This window comes from Rhopilema esculentum, chromosome 19 (assembly GCF_057945365.1).
Source record: "Rhopilema esculentum isolate cy_ngs chromosome 19, ASM5794536v1, whole genome shotgun sequence".
Classification (NCBI taxonomy): domain Eukaryota; kingdom Metazoa; phylum Cnidaria; class Scyphozoa; order Rhizostomeae; family Rhizostomatidae; genus Rhopilema; species Rhopilema esculentum.
In genome coordinates this window covers 9,472,211-9,487,130 of record NC_142833.1, presented here as the reverse complement: position 1 = coordinate 9,487,130, position 14,920 = coordinate 9,472,211, and the positions used below count along the sequence as shown (strand labels likewise).

General features: G+C 36.3%; 1 protein-coding gene across 5 annotated transcripts; it reads left to right on the top strand.

The window, feature by feature from the left end:
- Positions 1 to 3,324: 3,324 nt before the first annotated feature.
- Positions 3,325 to 14,181, top strand: LOC135688527 (uncharacterized). Of its 5 annotated transcripts, none has more exons than XM_065205416.2 (6): positions 3,325 to 3,461; positions 8,594 to 8,663; positions 10,199 to 10,256; positions 11,416 to 11,559; positions 12,257 to 12,496; positions 13,358 to 14,181. In XM_065205416.2, exons 2-6 carry the CDS (start codon positions 8,661 to 8,663, stop codon positions 13,390 to 13,392), a joined length of 480 nt encoding a protein of 159 aa, XP_065061488.1. In that variant the 5' UTR covers positions 3,325 to 3,461; positions 8,594 to 8,660; the 3' UTR covers positions 13,393 to 14,181. The 5 variants fall into 5 exon arrangements, with proteins under 5 accessions (XP_065061488.1, XP_065061489.1, XP_065061490.1 ...); XM_065205417.2 differs by having other exon boundaries at positions 3,397 to 3,415; XM_065205418.2 differs by lacking the exon at positions 3,325 to 3,461 and adding an exon at positions 4,047 to 4,279.
- Positions 14,182 to 14,920: the final 739 nt, after the last annotated feature.

Sequence of the window (14,920 nt, the reverse complement as noted above, 5' to 3'; positions counted from 1 at the left end):
TGTTTGTTATCTGCTTTGCGAAATTATTCACCTTTTACATTAACAATATATCGATATTGCTCAGGCACTGGTCAGTTTTAAACCGACTGGGGCGTTTTTATTATGTTTTTTTGTATTTAGACACTCTTCATTAAAAAATTGAAAAATGCTGATTTGTTATAAGTATCATGAAAGTTACTATTTTCCCGGCCTGTCATACAGGCTCGATAACGTGTAGGTAGAGCTGCACATCCAACAAATTCTGGGATGAAATTGTCCTGCATGACCCAGAGGTCTATAGTTGCTAAGTCTTGTATCCAGTTCTTGTGTTTCAGAAGTCTTGCTATAAGCAAATAGCAACAAAACCACCTGTGATATCCTTGGTAAAAATGAGTGTGTTTCTGGTATTTGACTAAGGATTTCTCCCTGGCAGGTTTTCGATTGTTTCTAGAATTTTTAGCCTTATAATAGTTGAGTTGACTGTCAGGCAGATATCGCGAATGCAAACAAGCCAGATAACAAGGTCTGTGTTCTTGTCTTCTGGCACACGGCAATAGCTAGGAAAGAGGCTAATAGAATGGAGCTTGCAAAGAAGAGGATTTATTTTTTTGCTTTGGCGAGGCACGTGGTCAGGTAAAAAGCAGGCTTGCAAAAATTCGATCAAAACAGCTAACAGTATATGTTAGAATACGCTCCCATGAATATGCTCTCTAGGTTCTGCATTCTACATAGCCAGAATCACACCGGCACGTAACCTAACAGATAACGGACCTCTATTGGTTGGTCGAAACGCAATCCTTTTAAAACTCGAATTGATACCTCTTATCACGAGAAAAAGAGATGTTAAGTACCCTATATTTTGAAATAAACTACTGTCTACCGACTAAATATTTTGCTTTAATTGTCTAACCTAATCAGTGGATAGAAAAGTTATGATAAGTGATATTTTATCTTCCTTTAAGTTCAAGTGTAAAAATCAACATTCTAAAGGTGTTTTTCTAATCAAAAAGCCCTTGTAGATGGTGTTATAATCCCAAAATTGCTTCAAGCAAAGCTGCACTTCGATTTACTCAAATAGATTGCCAACTGAAAAAATCTGATTTCTTTCTTTTAAGTGTCGCAACTGTTTCAATTGGCATAACCTTTTGCTTTTAGATATTATCAAATTGAGGTTTGATGATTATAAAATCAGTTCTGCTTGCATTTTCCATTTGCATCATGACGTCTGAAAAATTTGAAGGCTTTGCTGAATGGGAACATTCAAATTTCTGGTGACGTGACTTCCGGTTATTTGCCAGAATTTCCTCAAAGCTCGAAATTATCTTTATGACCCACACTTTTAATTTCTGATTAGGCAGGTTGCAAGAAGGTTATGTAAAAATCCTCGCTTATATGGGTCTTTGAAAGTAAGGATGTAACTAACATTTGCAATTTCTTAAAAACTTTGTAGCCAACATTCCAAGATAACGTCAATACATTCCGAGCTATTTATCTTAAAGAAGAAATCAAAATTGTTAATGATAATCATACTATTGCAAAAATGTTTGTTAATATTAAAGACAACCTTGGAATCAAGCAGCAAGATGCTTACATTCCTTTAATAGAAATGTCCTAATTCGATACTGTATTTGGACTATGCTCTACTTTAAAGAATATTTCCAAACTAACTAAGGTACCAGTTACACTATGCCGGATTGCTATCGGAGCGGTGTAACTCTCATATTGGATAGGGGTTTGAGTTACACTACGCCGCACGAATCCGATACACAATGCTCTGATTAGCGGGGTGAAAATCCGTACTGGAGGTAATACGAAAATCACTCCGGAGTCACTCCGTAGCGGAGCGTTGTAGTGTAATTGCACGAATCCGATAAACTCCGCTTTGAAACAAAGAATTTCCTTATTGTTTTCTGCTTGAAACAATTCTATCGTTAGTGAACAAAGGCGATCTCTGAGCTTTTGTTGCTGTTGGATAGTGCCCAATTGAAATTTTCCCAACATTTTCCTAATTGGGATTTTATCTTTCCCCAAATTTCATTGAAGTTGCCCATGGACTAAACTCATACTTAGACACATCGAATAGCAACGCAATCTCGCTATCCGTCCAACGAACCCCCATCACTTATCGCTCAATTTTCAGGGTTGTTTTCGTCTTATTATGTAGTAGTTGTTGAAAACGAACTTACAATAGCACATAGCTTCGAAAAGTTCATCATCAACTTATTTATTCTGGTGCATTTTTCGCATGAGTTTACAAAAGCACACTGCAAAAGCACACTGCAGAGGGATGCAGGCTTATGAACAAGCGGAGCGTCATGGTGAAACTGCTACCTCAAATATCACTCTGGAGTAAACGTTACTCCGCTCTGCTCCGCTCCAATAACAGTCTGGTATAGTGTTACTCTAGCCTAAAGCTTAGTAACATCAAGATACGTCAAACTGCCGCTTCAATCGACTCTATTTGGAAAATTGAGATCTAGAAACAAAAAGTTTTGTTGGGTGATAACTAATAGTAAGAAGAAATTTCCAGTAAGGAGATCTTACTATTATTCATTAGTTTTAAAAATTGCTTAGGTGAAAGCAATTATAAAATGCTAGTTTTCTTAGCGGAATACTAACATTTTTGTCAAAAGGTTTTCTAACTGTAGTATTCTGGTGCAGGACAAAGTTTTTATGTAACGATACAAACCACCTAAAACTTCTACCTAAAACAAACAAATATATCAAATTTTAGTTTGATTGGGTACCTACCGCTTTTTACTAAAATTTGGTCAATCTCCTTGAAAGCAAAGGTTTGCAACGCCTCATCACAGCAGATTTATGTGGAATTTACGTGTGAAAAATAATTTTTGAAATATATTTTTTGGCAGATTTTACACGTTATCTTAAAGGAAAGTGGTGAGAATGCCCGGTTCTTGGTATTGGCTTAAGTTTTTTTACATTATTTGGGTTGTGATTTGCTGAGCAACGAGAGAGGCCAAGTGTTAGAGCGCAAGCTCTTAGCCAATCACGATTTGAGCACTATGCTTTCATTATCATCATTGGTGATTTTATTGAAGATTTCTGACAATTTGGAGGACTATAAGAGTTTAGATGAATAACGACAACAGCTTTGATGCACTGAAAAGAAGCAAGGCTATATCAGGTTAGGCTCTCCTATAGTTGTCCGACTATAATATCCATGGCAGCAACCTTTGTTTAGGTTTAGAATGAATATTTTATTTTTCTGACTTTGGTTGCTCAAATAAATTCTTCCACAGATTCATAAATTGTCTGAAACACTAATTTGTGGTCTTTTTCGAATTCAAGTGATGTCTCATTAAAGATTAAATACTTTCATCGCTTATGAAGTTTTAACGATAGTGTTTGAGAATCTTTCTGATGTCGGTGCAAGATTGGTTTTAATAAACATCAATCAAATGACGGAGAATTTAAGGTGAACATTCTGAAAAAGTCACGCTTTCGAAATCACAATATTTACGGTAACCAATATTGATTAATTGCAGCATTCTTGTATCTTTGTTCAACTTAATGAAAACTTAAGTATAGCTGTTTTCCTCTGCTTATGCCTGCAAGGCAGTAAATATAGTAGAAATGTATGGCACGTAAATTCTCGGCCTGACAGGCCCTTTGAAACTGTAGTTCGTAGACCTCAAGCGATTGTAAATATGAGGGTCTGTGTTTTGCTGTGTAATTTAATGAAAGCTTGTTTTCCAACAAAAATATTTAGCAATCCTTTATGAAAGTTTTGTATTCAAATTCAAGAAAGCAATAAGATTGTCAATCGAAAGTCGGCTAATTTTGGTACCATTTACCTAAGATTTAAAAATGCAACTTCAGCTAGTAATTCAATTAAATTGGGGATTGAGGTCATGTTTATCGATCTAGGCGGTGTGCTACAAAGGCAAGTATTTGACGCGGGCTGTATTTAATAGACTTGAACGGACGTTAAGTAAGGGCATTCATGACAAGGAAATTCTTGAAGAGATAGATGTATGTCATTATCTTCAATTTTAAAACTTATTTTAGATCATTCTGAAAAATCTGTAGAAAGCATTTGTATTCATGAGCCTTATGCAAACTTTCATAAAAGAGAGAGATGATTTACTGCTGTGTTGTGTGACACGTGCCAAGGAATTTTATTGCGGGGATTGGAAAGAACTGGATAACCGAACAACCCAATGGACTCCTAACAAAAAACTGCAGCGAAGTGGAAATGGAAAAAGAAATAAGGCTCTTAACATTTTGATTTAATTTCCTTTTCAATCAAAGCGATGCTCTGAACGAACAATCAATGACGGTATGGATATACAACTACTTGATTATGTTACATGGCTTTCTCGTACATAACTCCTCGTCGTTATTTTTCTTCATTTTATCTTCATTTGAGTAGATGTTACAGGAACGGTTTTGTGTTGTATGAATTTTTATTTATCATTAGCCTAAAAGCGGTTAAGAATAGTCATAAAAAGGGTTTTCAGTTTTCGAGCATGAAACTTACACAACAGACTCCTACTCATAATGCATGAATTTCCACTTGCAAGTTGAGCGAAACCCTGTTCGGATTGCTCCATCGCACATCTTTGTCCAGACGCTTCTTGCTGCTGCTAGGTTGTGAAGAACGGCTTTTAGGACATTCACGGCATATTATGCAAATCGGACTTGAAAGTACTTGGGGATTTCGAGGCATTTATCACTCTCTTTAAGAAGCAGCTTTGTTCTTCGAGGAGACGAGCGAAAAAAAGATGTAACATCAAGGACATTTGTCATCCAGAGGGCGAGCTCAGGTACTTGAGACTGTACGGATTCTAATGCAAAGTGAGATTGTGGCAAACACACCATACAGTCAAAATGTCCCTGCCAATGTTGTTTTTTATAAGTTTCCACAGTCCTTTCTTTTTACCCGTAAATGCAGCCTCTCCATCTGTTGTCGCGCCAACCAACTTTTCTGTATCACGACGAAGGTCGACATCCTTACACTGTACCAAAGTGTCTAATAAAACTATCTGCATCACCAAGCTAACTGCTTGCAATACCAAGGTACACTGTCTTTACACTTACTTCATCTGCTGGAACAAACCTTGCGGTTATGAATTTGGTGTCAATTTGTTGTTTGTCAGCACGCATCAATCTGCACGCAGAAGCACAAGCACTGCTTCAAAATTTGACTGACTTTTCTGACATCTGATGAAGGAGACCTTGATGGCCAACTTCTTGCACGCAATATTTCAACCATTCCTTTATTGTACACATCAACTGCAAAGCGTACCAAACATTGTAGTGTTTCATTTTTTGCTTTTTTACTCATTCTTGCCCATGGATGTTTGTCTGACATTGTGCTCCACGATGCCACAATCTTCATACTCTTTTAATCTCACTGCTTCTGCGTGGATGGGTGATTCAAGATGATCAATTACCTTTTTTAGTCTATCTCGTCAATCAATACGTAATCCTGCTGTTATTGGCAGCTGGTCATTGCTTGCAAATTTTCGTACTTGAATTTCATATTTTCTGCAAAGTAAGCAAGACATAACTGGTATTTGTCGCTTGTCTTTTCCTTCTCTCCTCAGATCTAAGCATTGATCAGATTAATAAAGCCAGTTGATGTCCAGCTTCTTCTTTTTATATCATGATTTTGACAGGGACTCATTAGTGCTGGCTGATTCTCCCCGCATTACATATGATGAGTTCTTTGGTAGTTGTGCTGGCGTGCTGGGTTGTACTGCCAGTTCATTGTCGACAATCTCCAAAATATCTGAGTCATCTTTGGAACCACCATGAGCTGGTTGAAACACTTGTCCTTGATTTGGAATGTTTGAAAGTGGTTTTAGGCCTACGTCTACCATTTCAGTTTTGCCCTCCACTGGTTCTTGCTCAGATTCAGATGAAGTTGTTGGCCTAGAAGTTAATTTGGCATGAAACAACATAACAAATATTGCTTGCTCGCCTGGGGTAGCAGCTGCTATCTTTAGTTCCTGTCTTTTACTTTCAAAACGCTTATCATGACCGCTTTTTTCCTTTGAGACCGAGAAATCTGATGCACTATGAAAGCCACAATTGAATGAATTGGAAGGTAAGGATGGATGTGACTTAAACCTGTTTTATGACACGATTGTTGCTTCGCGAAAGCTATTATTGGCTGGCATGATTGATGGATGTTGCCATGTGTTGAAGACAGCTCGCCCATAGGTGCCGGGCGCATTTAAATCAAAGTTAAACGGGTTAATTTTGTCAAACCTGATTATCAAGAAAAGCTTTCTCCACTTGCGGACAAACCGCCGGAGTCCGTCCTTCTTCAAGGCAAGACAAGAACGTAGAAAGCATAATAAAAGTGAAGGGAGAAAGACCTGTTTTATAGGAGAAGCATTATAAGAGTCATCCTTTCTATAAGCTTAAGAAATCTGTTTATGGAGCACCCTAACCACAATTCTAGAAAGGTTAAAAAGGCTGCTTCTAGAAGCCTGTCTACATTATAGATATCATTCTATATCATTCAGTATAGTTATCATTCTATAATGATAAAGATACCATTGTCTGGTCTAATTTGAGAGGAAAATGGGGGGCTTAAAGAAAGTGGGGGGAGGCTAAAACCTTACAAAAAGAAACTTTACTGGTTGTTTGTTATTTGATATTTGGCGCTTTTTGCGAAAAGTGATTGCTCCGCAGTGCCTGTGAGAGGTTTTTGGGGGCCCTTTGCGAGCGAGGCAAGCAGAAAAAATTTGGCAACCTTGCCCTTTTGATTAGCTAAAAATAAATTTCATAATATTTTTGGAGACATTTTCTCGCAATTGTTTAAAACCTAGTACAATTTTTAGGCATAATTTCTTACCTATTGCTTTCTCAAACTGGAAAGCTCGAGGGGTCTCCTATCCTCAAGGCACTAGGGCAATTTTTTACCGTCCCCTGGTGCTTCAAAAGCAGATCACATAGAAAAATTTAAGAACATCGTTTCAAAAGGTCACTCTGTGAAATGTTGCTAACGATTCTCAGGACCTTTTAAAGGCAGAGGATGGCCAATAAATGGTGCGGCATAAATCGGTTAAATCTTTCCTTCTTTTCTTTCGATGAAATCGTCCCGGCAGCTACATAACTTGCATGCTAACAACGGCATAATATTTAACGCGTGACATGGGCATAATCTTTCTCAAGAACTAATCCAGAGGTCTCCCAAAACTGATACATCTCCTATATATATCTCAAAACGACTAAGAGCAAAACGAAGGCGACAAGATCTTTCACAAGCATCTTGCCCCTAAAACGGTGCATGCCTAAACTGTTTTCCCTTGTTGCTTTTTTCCATAATTCTTACTGCCTAGGATGAGGTACAGGGCTCCTATATATACTGAACTAAAAACAATAGACATACGTAAATGAAACGGTGAAAGGAAGTAATCTACTTAGTGACGAGCGGGGTTGGGTAGCGTGATATCCTTAAATACTGAGTTGCTATGGCGATCTATTTAACATGCTGATAATTGACGTAGGTATGAAGTTACTCATAATAATACAAAGATTATCCTAATACACGTGATAGAAAAATGTGGAACGAGCAAGGAAAGTTACAGATAAACAAGAGTGATTAGGTAAGGAAAATCAAACGAATGGACTAGAGAGAAAGGCCTAAAATTAGCAGTATTACAACTCCCACTCTTTTTGCACATTTCGTATAGCACCTAAGTTTTTAAAGGACAGTTTTTGTTATGCAGTTGGCAAGTTGGCAAGGACAAGTTGGTAAGCTTCAGAGAGGCATTTTACCTGAATTTTTTAAACTTGGGGGAGGGGGACGTGCCCCTGGTTCCTACGTCTATAAGGCAGAACGACGGAATCTTTCAGGGATTAGACAAAGTTGAAAAATCCAGCTATAATAAGCTTTGCAGAACGCACAAAAAGGGTTACATAGTAGTTTATCACCTTTCAAAAACACAATAGGAATTCCATTTGCCACTATTTTATCATGTTTCAAGTGTTCGTGCGCCGGGCCCAGTTCATCAAAATGCCTTTTTGATATAACTACCAGCACATTTTTTTGAATGGGCAACGCTATGGCCTAGGAATTTGGGATGAAAAGAGCATTTTTGTTGTTAGTGGTGGGGGAAGTCGGAGGGCCTGGTGGGGCAATTCCTTCACCGCTGAGTATGTTGAAAAATGCCCTGCTTATCGTTGTAGTTACATAGCTAGATCAGTTGAAAACATAGATCATTGTTGAAAATCATTTTGAGGCCGAAGAATAAAAGATTAAATTTCCTCAAATAGCAAATCAATCCTGAAAATTTACTCAAAGCTAATTGAAATTTGCAATGCTACCTTGAAACTGTTAGCAAACTTAAGCCCTACAACATGTTCTTAGCAAACATGATGTGGCGATAAGAATACTTTAATTGTTTTGCTGTATCCGTCAATCGTAAAAGTATTGACTTGTTATTCAAGCTGAAGAAGGATCCTCTTATATAATAAAGCACCACACTGTCTTTGTCACATGGTCATATAGTCAGATATGACGGTTTGATTTGAAGCCCTGTTTCCAAGGCTTTGCTAAAAAGATAATTGCACATTTAAATCCTATCATAAAAAGGTTAGCAAAAAGTGCTTTTTCAACTGCCTCTTTTGTTTGTAGGTTTTGAAAAGTAGGAAATATCAAGGTATGAGGAAATTCTGAAAGGTGATGCGTAAAAGCATTCAAAATGGTAAGCATTCCATTCATTAATTCATCGACAAAAGGTTATAAAAGCCCAATGTTTTCCACAGCAGTAATAATTATTACCTTAATGAAAATGCATAGACAATTTACTTGCCTCTCCGGTAGCTTAAAGTTCTTATATTTCAGTGGAAGACATACTCAAGGAAGTTTTTTCGTCGATTTTTTCGTGTTATATTGCTTAGTTTTTACGTGTTCATGTGTTTACCTGTGCTCATCGTCTGGCAACAGTCGTTGCAATGCTAGCATTCAAATGCCAAAAAGCCTTTTTGTACCCCAAGGTTCATTTGGCTCTACTACAGTGCCCTTCATAAGACTGCACTGTCACACTGAATCAAATTAACGTGAATTTTCTATTAAATTTTCTTCCTATTTTGAATATAATCAACTTTAATATTCAACTTACTTGCAAATTTTTGAAAAACTGTGCTTAAGTCTCCTGTTTTCTATTTATCTGCTTTTGTCATCTTTTAACGGATTCTTAATCCAATTGTTAACCCATAACATATTTTAAATAGGCCTTTCAACGCCTTTGGTTTTATTGAGTCACGCTGTTAAGCCCTGTTTACACTACAGCTTTTAACTTGGGTTGAACCTGGGTTAACGTTAGCATGAGTTAGAAATTTTGTAGTGTAAACGCAGCTAACCTGGGTTGAATCTGGGCTAAGCCAACCCTACTCTGGAGGTGGATTGAACCTAGGTTGACCCCAGCCTAAGAACTTCGAAATGCAGTGTAAACGCAAACCTGGGTTGAACCCAGGTTAACGATTTAATTCGCGCATGCGCCTTTTGAGCCATGAAAGACGCCAAACACAAAGTCAAAGCAAAATTCGTCTTGGAATGCTCGTGCAAAAAGGTACTTCAATTTAAAGCAGCATATATGGAAAATGAATGAAACAAGGGCTGAAAGAGGTAAACTATGGGGCGACGATGAAGTCATGTCGTTAATCGAAATATGGGCGAACGAAGACATCCATCAACAGCTAGATTCATGCACCATAAAGCGTCCTTCACAACGAAGCGCATGCGTGACGAATATAACCTGGGTTCAACCCAACTTTGCGTTTACACTATACTTTGTTGTAAATGTAGTGTAAACGAAAGTGGGTTCAACCTGGGTTCAACCCAGATTAGCTTTAACCCGGGTAAAAAGTTGTAGTGTAAACAGGGCTTAAGATAACTTACCTATTGTATTTAACGTGAGTGGAGTGTATTTTGAAATCAATCGTGAAATCTTAGGAAATTCGCCTTTTTTCGGAGTGCTTCTTGGTCAAATTTCACAAAACGAATCCCAGCAAGAGTTTGAAAATGAGTACTAATACAAATAATGCTAGCATTTAAAAAAAATGATCAACACGTTAAAGTCGAGGGTAGCATAGTCTGATTTTGATTTTATCTATCAACCTCTTTTTTCAGTTCCAAATAAGGCTCAATGCCATTCGGTTGAATAATTGTTCTAAATCTTTATCTCTATCATTAATTTAATATCTATTCTGATCTAAAACGATATTTTCTCTTACTTAGACGGAAAATTCTGCAATGCAAAAAAGTAAATCTGTATTTGGTGAAATTTCAAGCGAAGGTGATGACTTAATTTATTTATTTCTTACAATATGCTCCTTAGATTCTGGTTTAGATTAGAAGCTTTTTAACGTTGAATCTGTATGTGCTGTTTGCTGTTAGGTAGCTTGTTTTTGGTTCGTCGCATTTACACGTACCATCAACGAAAATTCTGGATTAATTCAATAAGCCTTGAACTTTTTCATTTGTTTTAAAAAATATTGCTGATATAACTGCTAAATTTGTGCGCGTTTTTACATCTTTTTCATTTTCGTTTGACTACGACTCAAATATAGCAAAGGCCGAATTTTACGTCGTAAAATATTACAGACATAAATCTAATTCAGCCTTTTGAGTCTTTTTTTAAAATTCACTTGTTCTTTACAACATCTTCTAAAAACAGACAATTAGATTTTAATACTTGATGAAGTCGGCATAAATTGGTTTTACAAAATTAATGTTATCAAAGGGCTGATTTCTATTTGAACTTCCTAAAGCAGAATTGTTTTGAAAACACATAGCGCTGCCTACGCTCTGGTAGCAGGTGACTCTCATTGTCCTTGTCTTGACAAGTTTTTGAAATGCCAAGTACAATGACATGCGTCAACCAAGACAGATATCACATTTTACTTGTGACGGCTAACGAAAGCATTCAATAAAATGTAAGAAGAACGACAAACCTAACGACAGAATGAATAGAACAAGTAAGTAACCTACAAAAAATGATGTAAATTTTGTGTTTATGTGATTTCTCTTGGCCATGGCACTTCATTTACACGTAGAATTCATACAAGCTTGTAATGAACTATGTTGTTCCTTTTTTGAAAATAAAATATGAAAAATGCATCTGTTCTTCCAGCTAAATCTTAAGCCATTGATCTACTGAAAATATTACACCGAAGTTCAAATTACCTCTGGTCTTTTATGTTTTTGCACTGTATCCTGATAAGGGAATATTCGGCTAAATCGAAAAGTTGAATGTAATGAAACTCAACTCTTTATGCTAGCTCTGTCAGTTTAATATGGGTTCAAATTTGTATAATATATAAAACGAGATTTTTGTATAGACTGTTGCTAGGTAAACGCATGAGAAAAAACGGGTTGACAATACATCAACTACATCTAGAAAATGTATAAGTTACCGTTGCTTCAGATTTAAATGCCCCATTTATTCTTTCTAGAGCTTAGTCAAGCATTTAATTTGTTTGATCGCGATGGAAGTGGAGAGATTTCAAGAGATGAGCTCACAGACGTCATGCGGGAACTTGGAATACAGTTATCTGAAAAAGAACTGAACGACATTGTGGAAATGATCGACACAAGCGGTAATAACAGTGCAATATTTCATTCTAACCACTGAATATCTTCTGCTCTTCTGAAGATGAAAAATGGAACATCAAAGCGCTGCTAGATCTTGAAACTCTACTTTTCTTCATTGAAATCCAGAAAGTATCAAGTATTGAAATAGCAATTCCTATCAAACACCTGTCCTCAGTTCAATCTTCCCCTTAGCTATGACTCGGTCGGCCATCCTTAACTAAAACTGCACTTCAACTTGTATTATGCAAGTGAAAATAGAGGTGGTAAGACCATTGTATAATCTGGAGTCATCACAAAAGGCTTTTTATACTCACATTATTCTGTTTGACATATCATGATCTATAATATCGAAATTGAAAAGTTCACAATTGTCAACAAAAAATATCAGCTTTTTTATGACCCAAAGGATTTCTCGATAGTAAAGCGAGTTACAATTGTTTCTTTATTTTCTTTTATTTGTCATGACCGCCAAATTGAACAAGTTTAATTATATCAAGTTACGCTTGTAAGAATTAGAAATCTGGTTGTTTCTGTGGTTCCAAGTAGAAATAGTTAAATACAGTCATTTACTTATATCTCAAATCAGATTCGCATATAGCCTTCTATCTATATGTTATTTACTTAAGGCTTTATTTTGATATAGTTAAATCTGTTCGATCGTAGTTCATTGATAAATGCAATGAAATTCTTAACTACAAATAGGGGATGGTAGCATAAGCTTCGAAGAACTTGAAACAATCGTGAGACCAAACAACCTACCAAATCAATGGGAGAAAGTGCAGAAGGCATTTCAAATTGTCGATACTGACAGAAATGGACTGATTGGCTCCGACGAACTTCTGCATGCATTTCAACAGCTTGGTGAAGAAATCACAAAGGAGGAAATTGCCAAATTAATTAGGGTTTTTGATTGGGATTGCGATGGATTCATCAACGTTTACGGTATGGCTTAAACATGATTTTCACAACAGAATAAGGATGCTTCAGACATCTGTCAATCAACCACTGACCAATCAATGAGAGTGGTACCCTTCACATGCCTATTGATTGGATAATATTAATTAACAGATGGCTCAATCCACTTTAGTATCTGACGACTACCTTTAAGCTTATTCTCGAACAGGCTCTTAGTTGACGTTGACTTTTCATCCAGCCCCTCTTTTTTTAATAAACTCTATCTTGCATACGGCATACCTTTCTATGCGGTCAAATTTCGTAAACAAAGCGCAATCAATTGAATATAATTTATTTATAAGCACCTTTATACAGCCTCTTACATTTTCGATTGAAATTTTGATTTTATTTTATTTTACAACCATAGTAGTCTTTCAATAAGAATGATTGATTTACTGGGTGCATCCTAAGAACTTACAATAAGAAATGATTCACAATAAGTAAAAAAAATTTCTAAATCCAACTTGTCATAAATAAATAAACCAGAAAAAATCGAAAAATTTTGCTCATGATCTCAGCAACGCTATCTATTTAGCGCAGCTAAAATTTCTCGTGTGCGCCTAGCATAAGGAAAAGCACTGAGATGGATGTCAAACACAAAAGAAAATTGCTCATTCACTAGGGGGAGCTTGAGTTATCGAAACTTCAGTCGACGAAATGTAAAAGTTTTTGAAAATGAGATGAACTTGCGTGATACCTTAAAACATTAAGATAAAAATGATTTAGGAGCCCCTTTTTGTTGGGGGTCCTTAGTTGTCAAACAAAGGTACCCTAATCTGCATTATGCTACTGCTTGTTACGGTTTGCCAACTGCAAAACTAACTTTTTCATCTTTTTATTATTTTGCAGAGTTCGAGAAGCTTATCAAGACCTTTGGAACTTGAAACTCAGTTGATTTCAAGAAATTCATTTTGACGATTAGTTATAGCAAAAATGTATGATGATTAGTTATAGCAAACTTGTGCTTACATACAAAACCAGCGCTTACAAAGTGTTTGAAGTAATACATAAGATACCTCGCACTTAATGTAGAATATTTGTGCTTCCTTTATACCACCAATTATTTGACGTTCTTCAGTAAGAATATTTAGTGACGTTCTGAAAATTTAATATTTCTAAGCGAATTGTTTAGCAAGTGTCATGTGCCACATGATCTCCAAATTTTATACAGCTTGTGTGAATAAAATTTTTGAAATATCTAGCAATCAATTTCTTAGCAAACAACAGCTGCTCTTAAAGGTTGCAGTTACACTTTCAGTTACCAAAGACAATTCACCAATTGAAGTCAATTCACTAACTTGAAATAACGGGCTTATTATCTGAAATGCCAACATGAAGCCCCATGAATGCAAACAGCCAGAAATAAGTTGCTACAAAAAGCCCCTATCTTTTAGAAATTAGCCTTTCTCTTGAAGATTTTGTGTATTGATTGCACGATGGGTAATATCTTGTTAATGACTGATTGCCCCATTGACCAAGTTAGTAAAATGTTGATTTTTATATTTAAAAAGAAAGCGTTTACAAAAATGTAAATCAACTGAAAGTACTCTTTACGAATTGACATATTATATACATTATGCTAGTTTCCTTTTTAAGTGTCAGATATAAAAAAGCTAGTTTCCAATGATGCCATTGCTTCTGTTAATATAATGCTGCAAATTGAATTCTTTTAACAGTCTGTTTCACTTTGAAAGCGAATGCTTTCCCTTATTTTCTATAAATGACGAAGTGAATCAGTGAACAGTGGTAGCTCATCGGGTTCAAAAGAATTCTGTGGCTTTTGCGATTAAATATTGAGCAATATCTGATAGGAAGAAACACGGCAAACGCCGAGAGGGGATTCAAATACAGTGTTTTACATCCATTATGAAAGCGATAATGTTTACATCGTGCGTTTTACTTGCTCTGGTCAGATGGATTTGGTTCCACTTTGCAGTCTACCACTCTCGTGCGACTTCAATTGGCAATTAAAAAGCAGGACATTGCATATTGGTAACGTTTTAAAAGTTTATAATGACTTTGCTTGCATTTTGGTCAGATTATTGTACCCAGGAAGCAAAGAAAGGGGAACATCGTTTATTTTCTAAAGAAAATTCGGTTTTTGTTTTTTGCTTTATTTTTGATATACTATTCAGCAATTTGTAAAGAAAAGTGAAAACATATGTATGCATGAATATTTGATAAAGGTAACAAAGATGTTTTTCAAGTACAAAAAGTGCAATAATACAACCAAAATGACACCTGAATGTGGTTTGTTACAGTTTCAGAATGATATATCAGCTGCTACTAACGTAAATTAACGATTTATGGAAAAGTTTTCGCAAGATAAGGGTCTTTGTAAGGCCGCTTGTGAGGGAGCCCTTGTGTGTGCAGCCTCCTAGTAGCCTTAATAGCCAGTCCGTCCCTGCATTC

Bases quoted from the DNA above. Each gene is read 5' to 3' on its own strand.
- LOC135688527 (XM_065205416.2), top strand. The intron at 11,560-12,256 runs GTAATAACAGTG...AACTACAAATAG, and splicing joins GGAAATGATCGACACAAGCG to GGGATGGTAGCATAAGCTTC. The intron at 12,497-13,357 runs GTATGGCTTAAA...ATTATTTTGCAG, and splicing joins TGGATTCATCAACGTTTACG to AGTTCGAGAAGCTTATCAAG.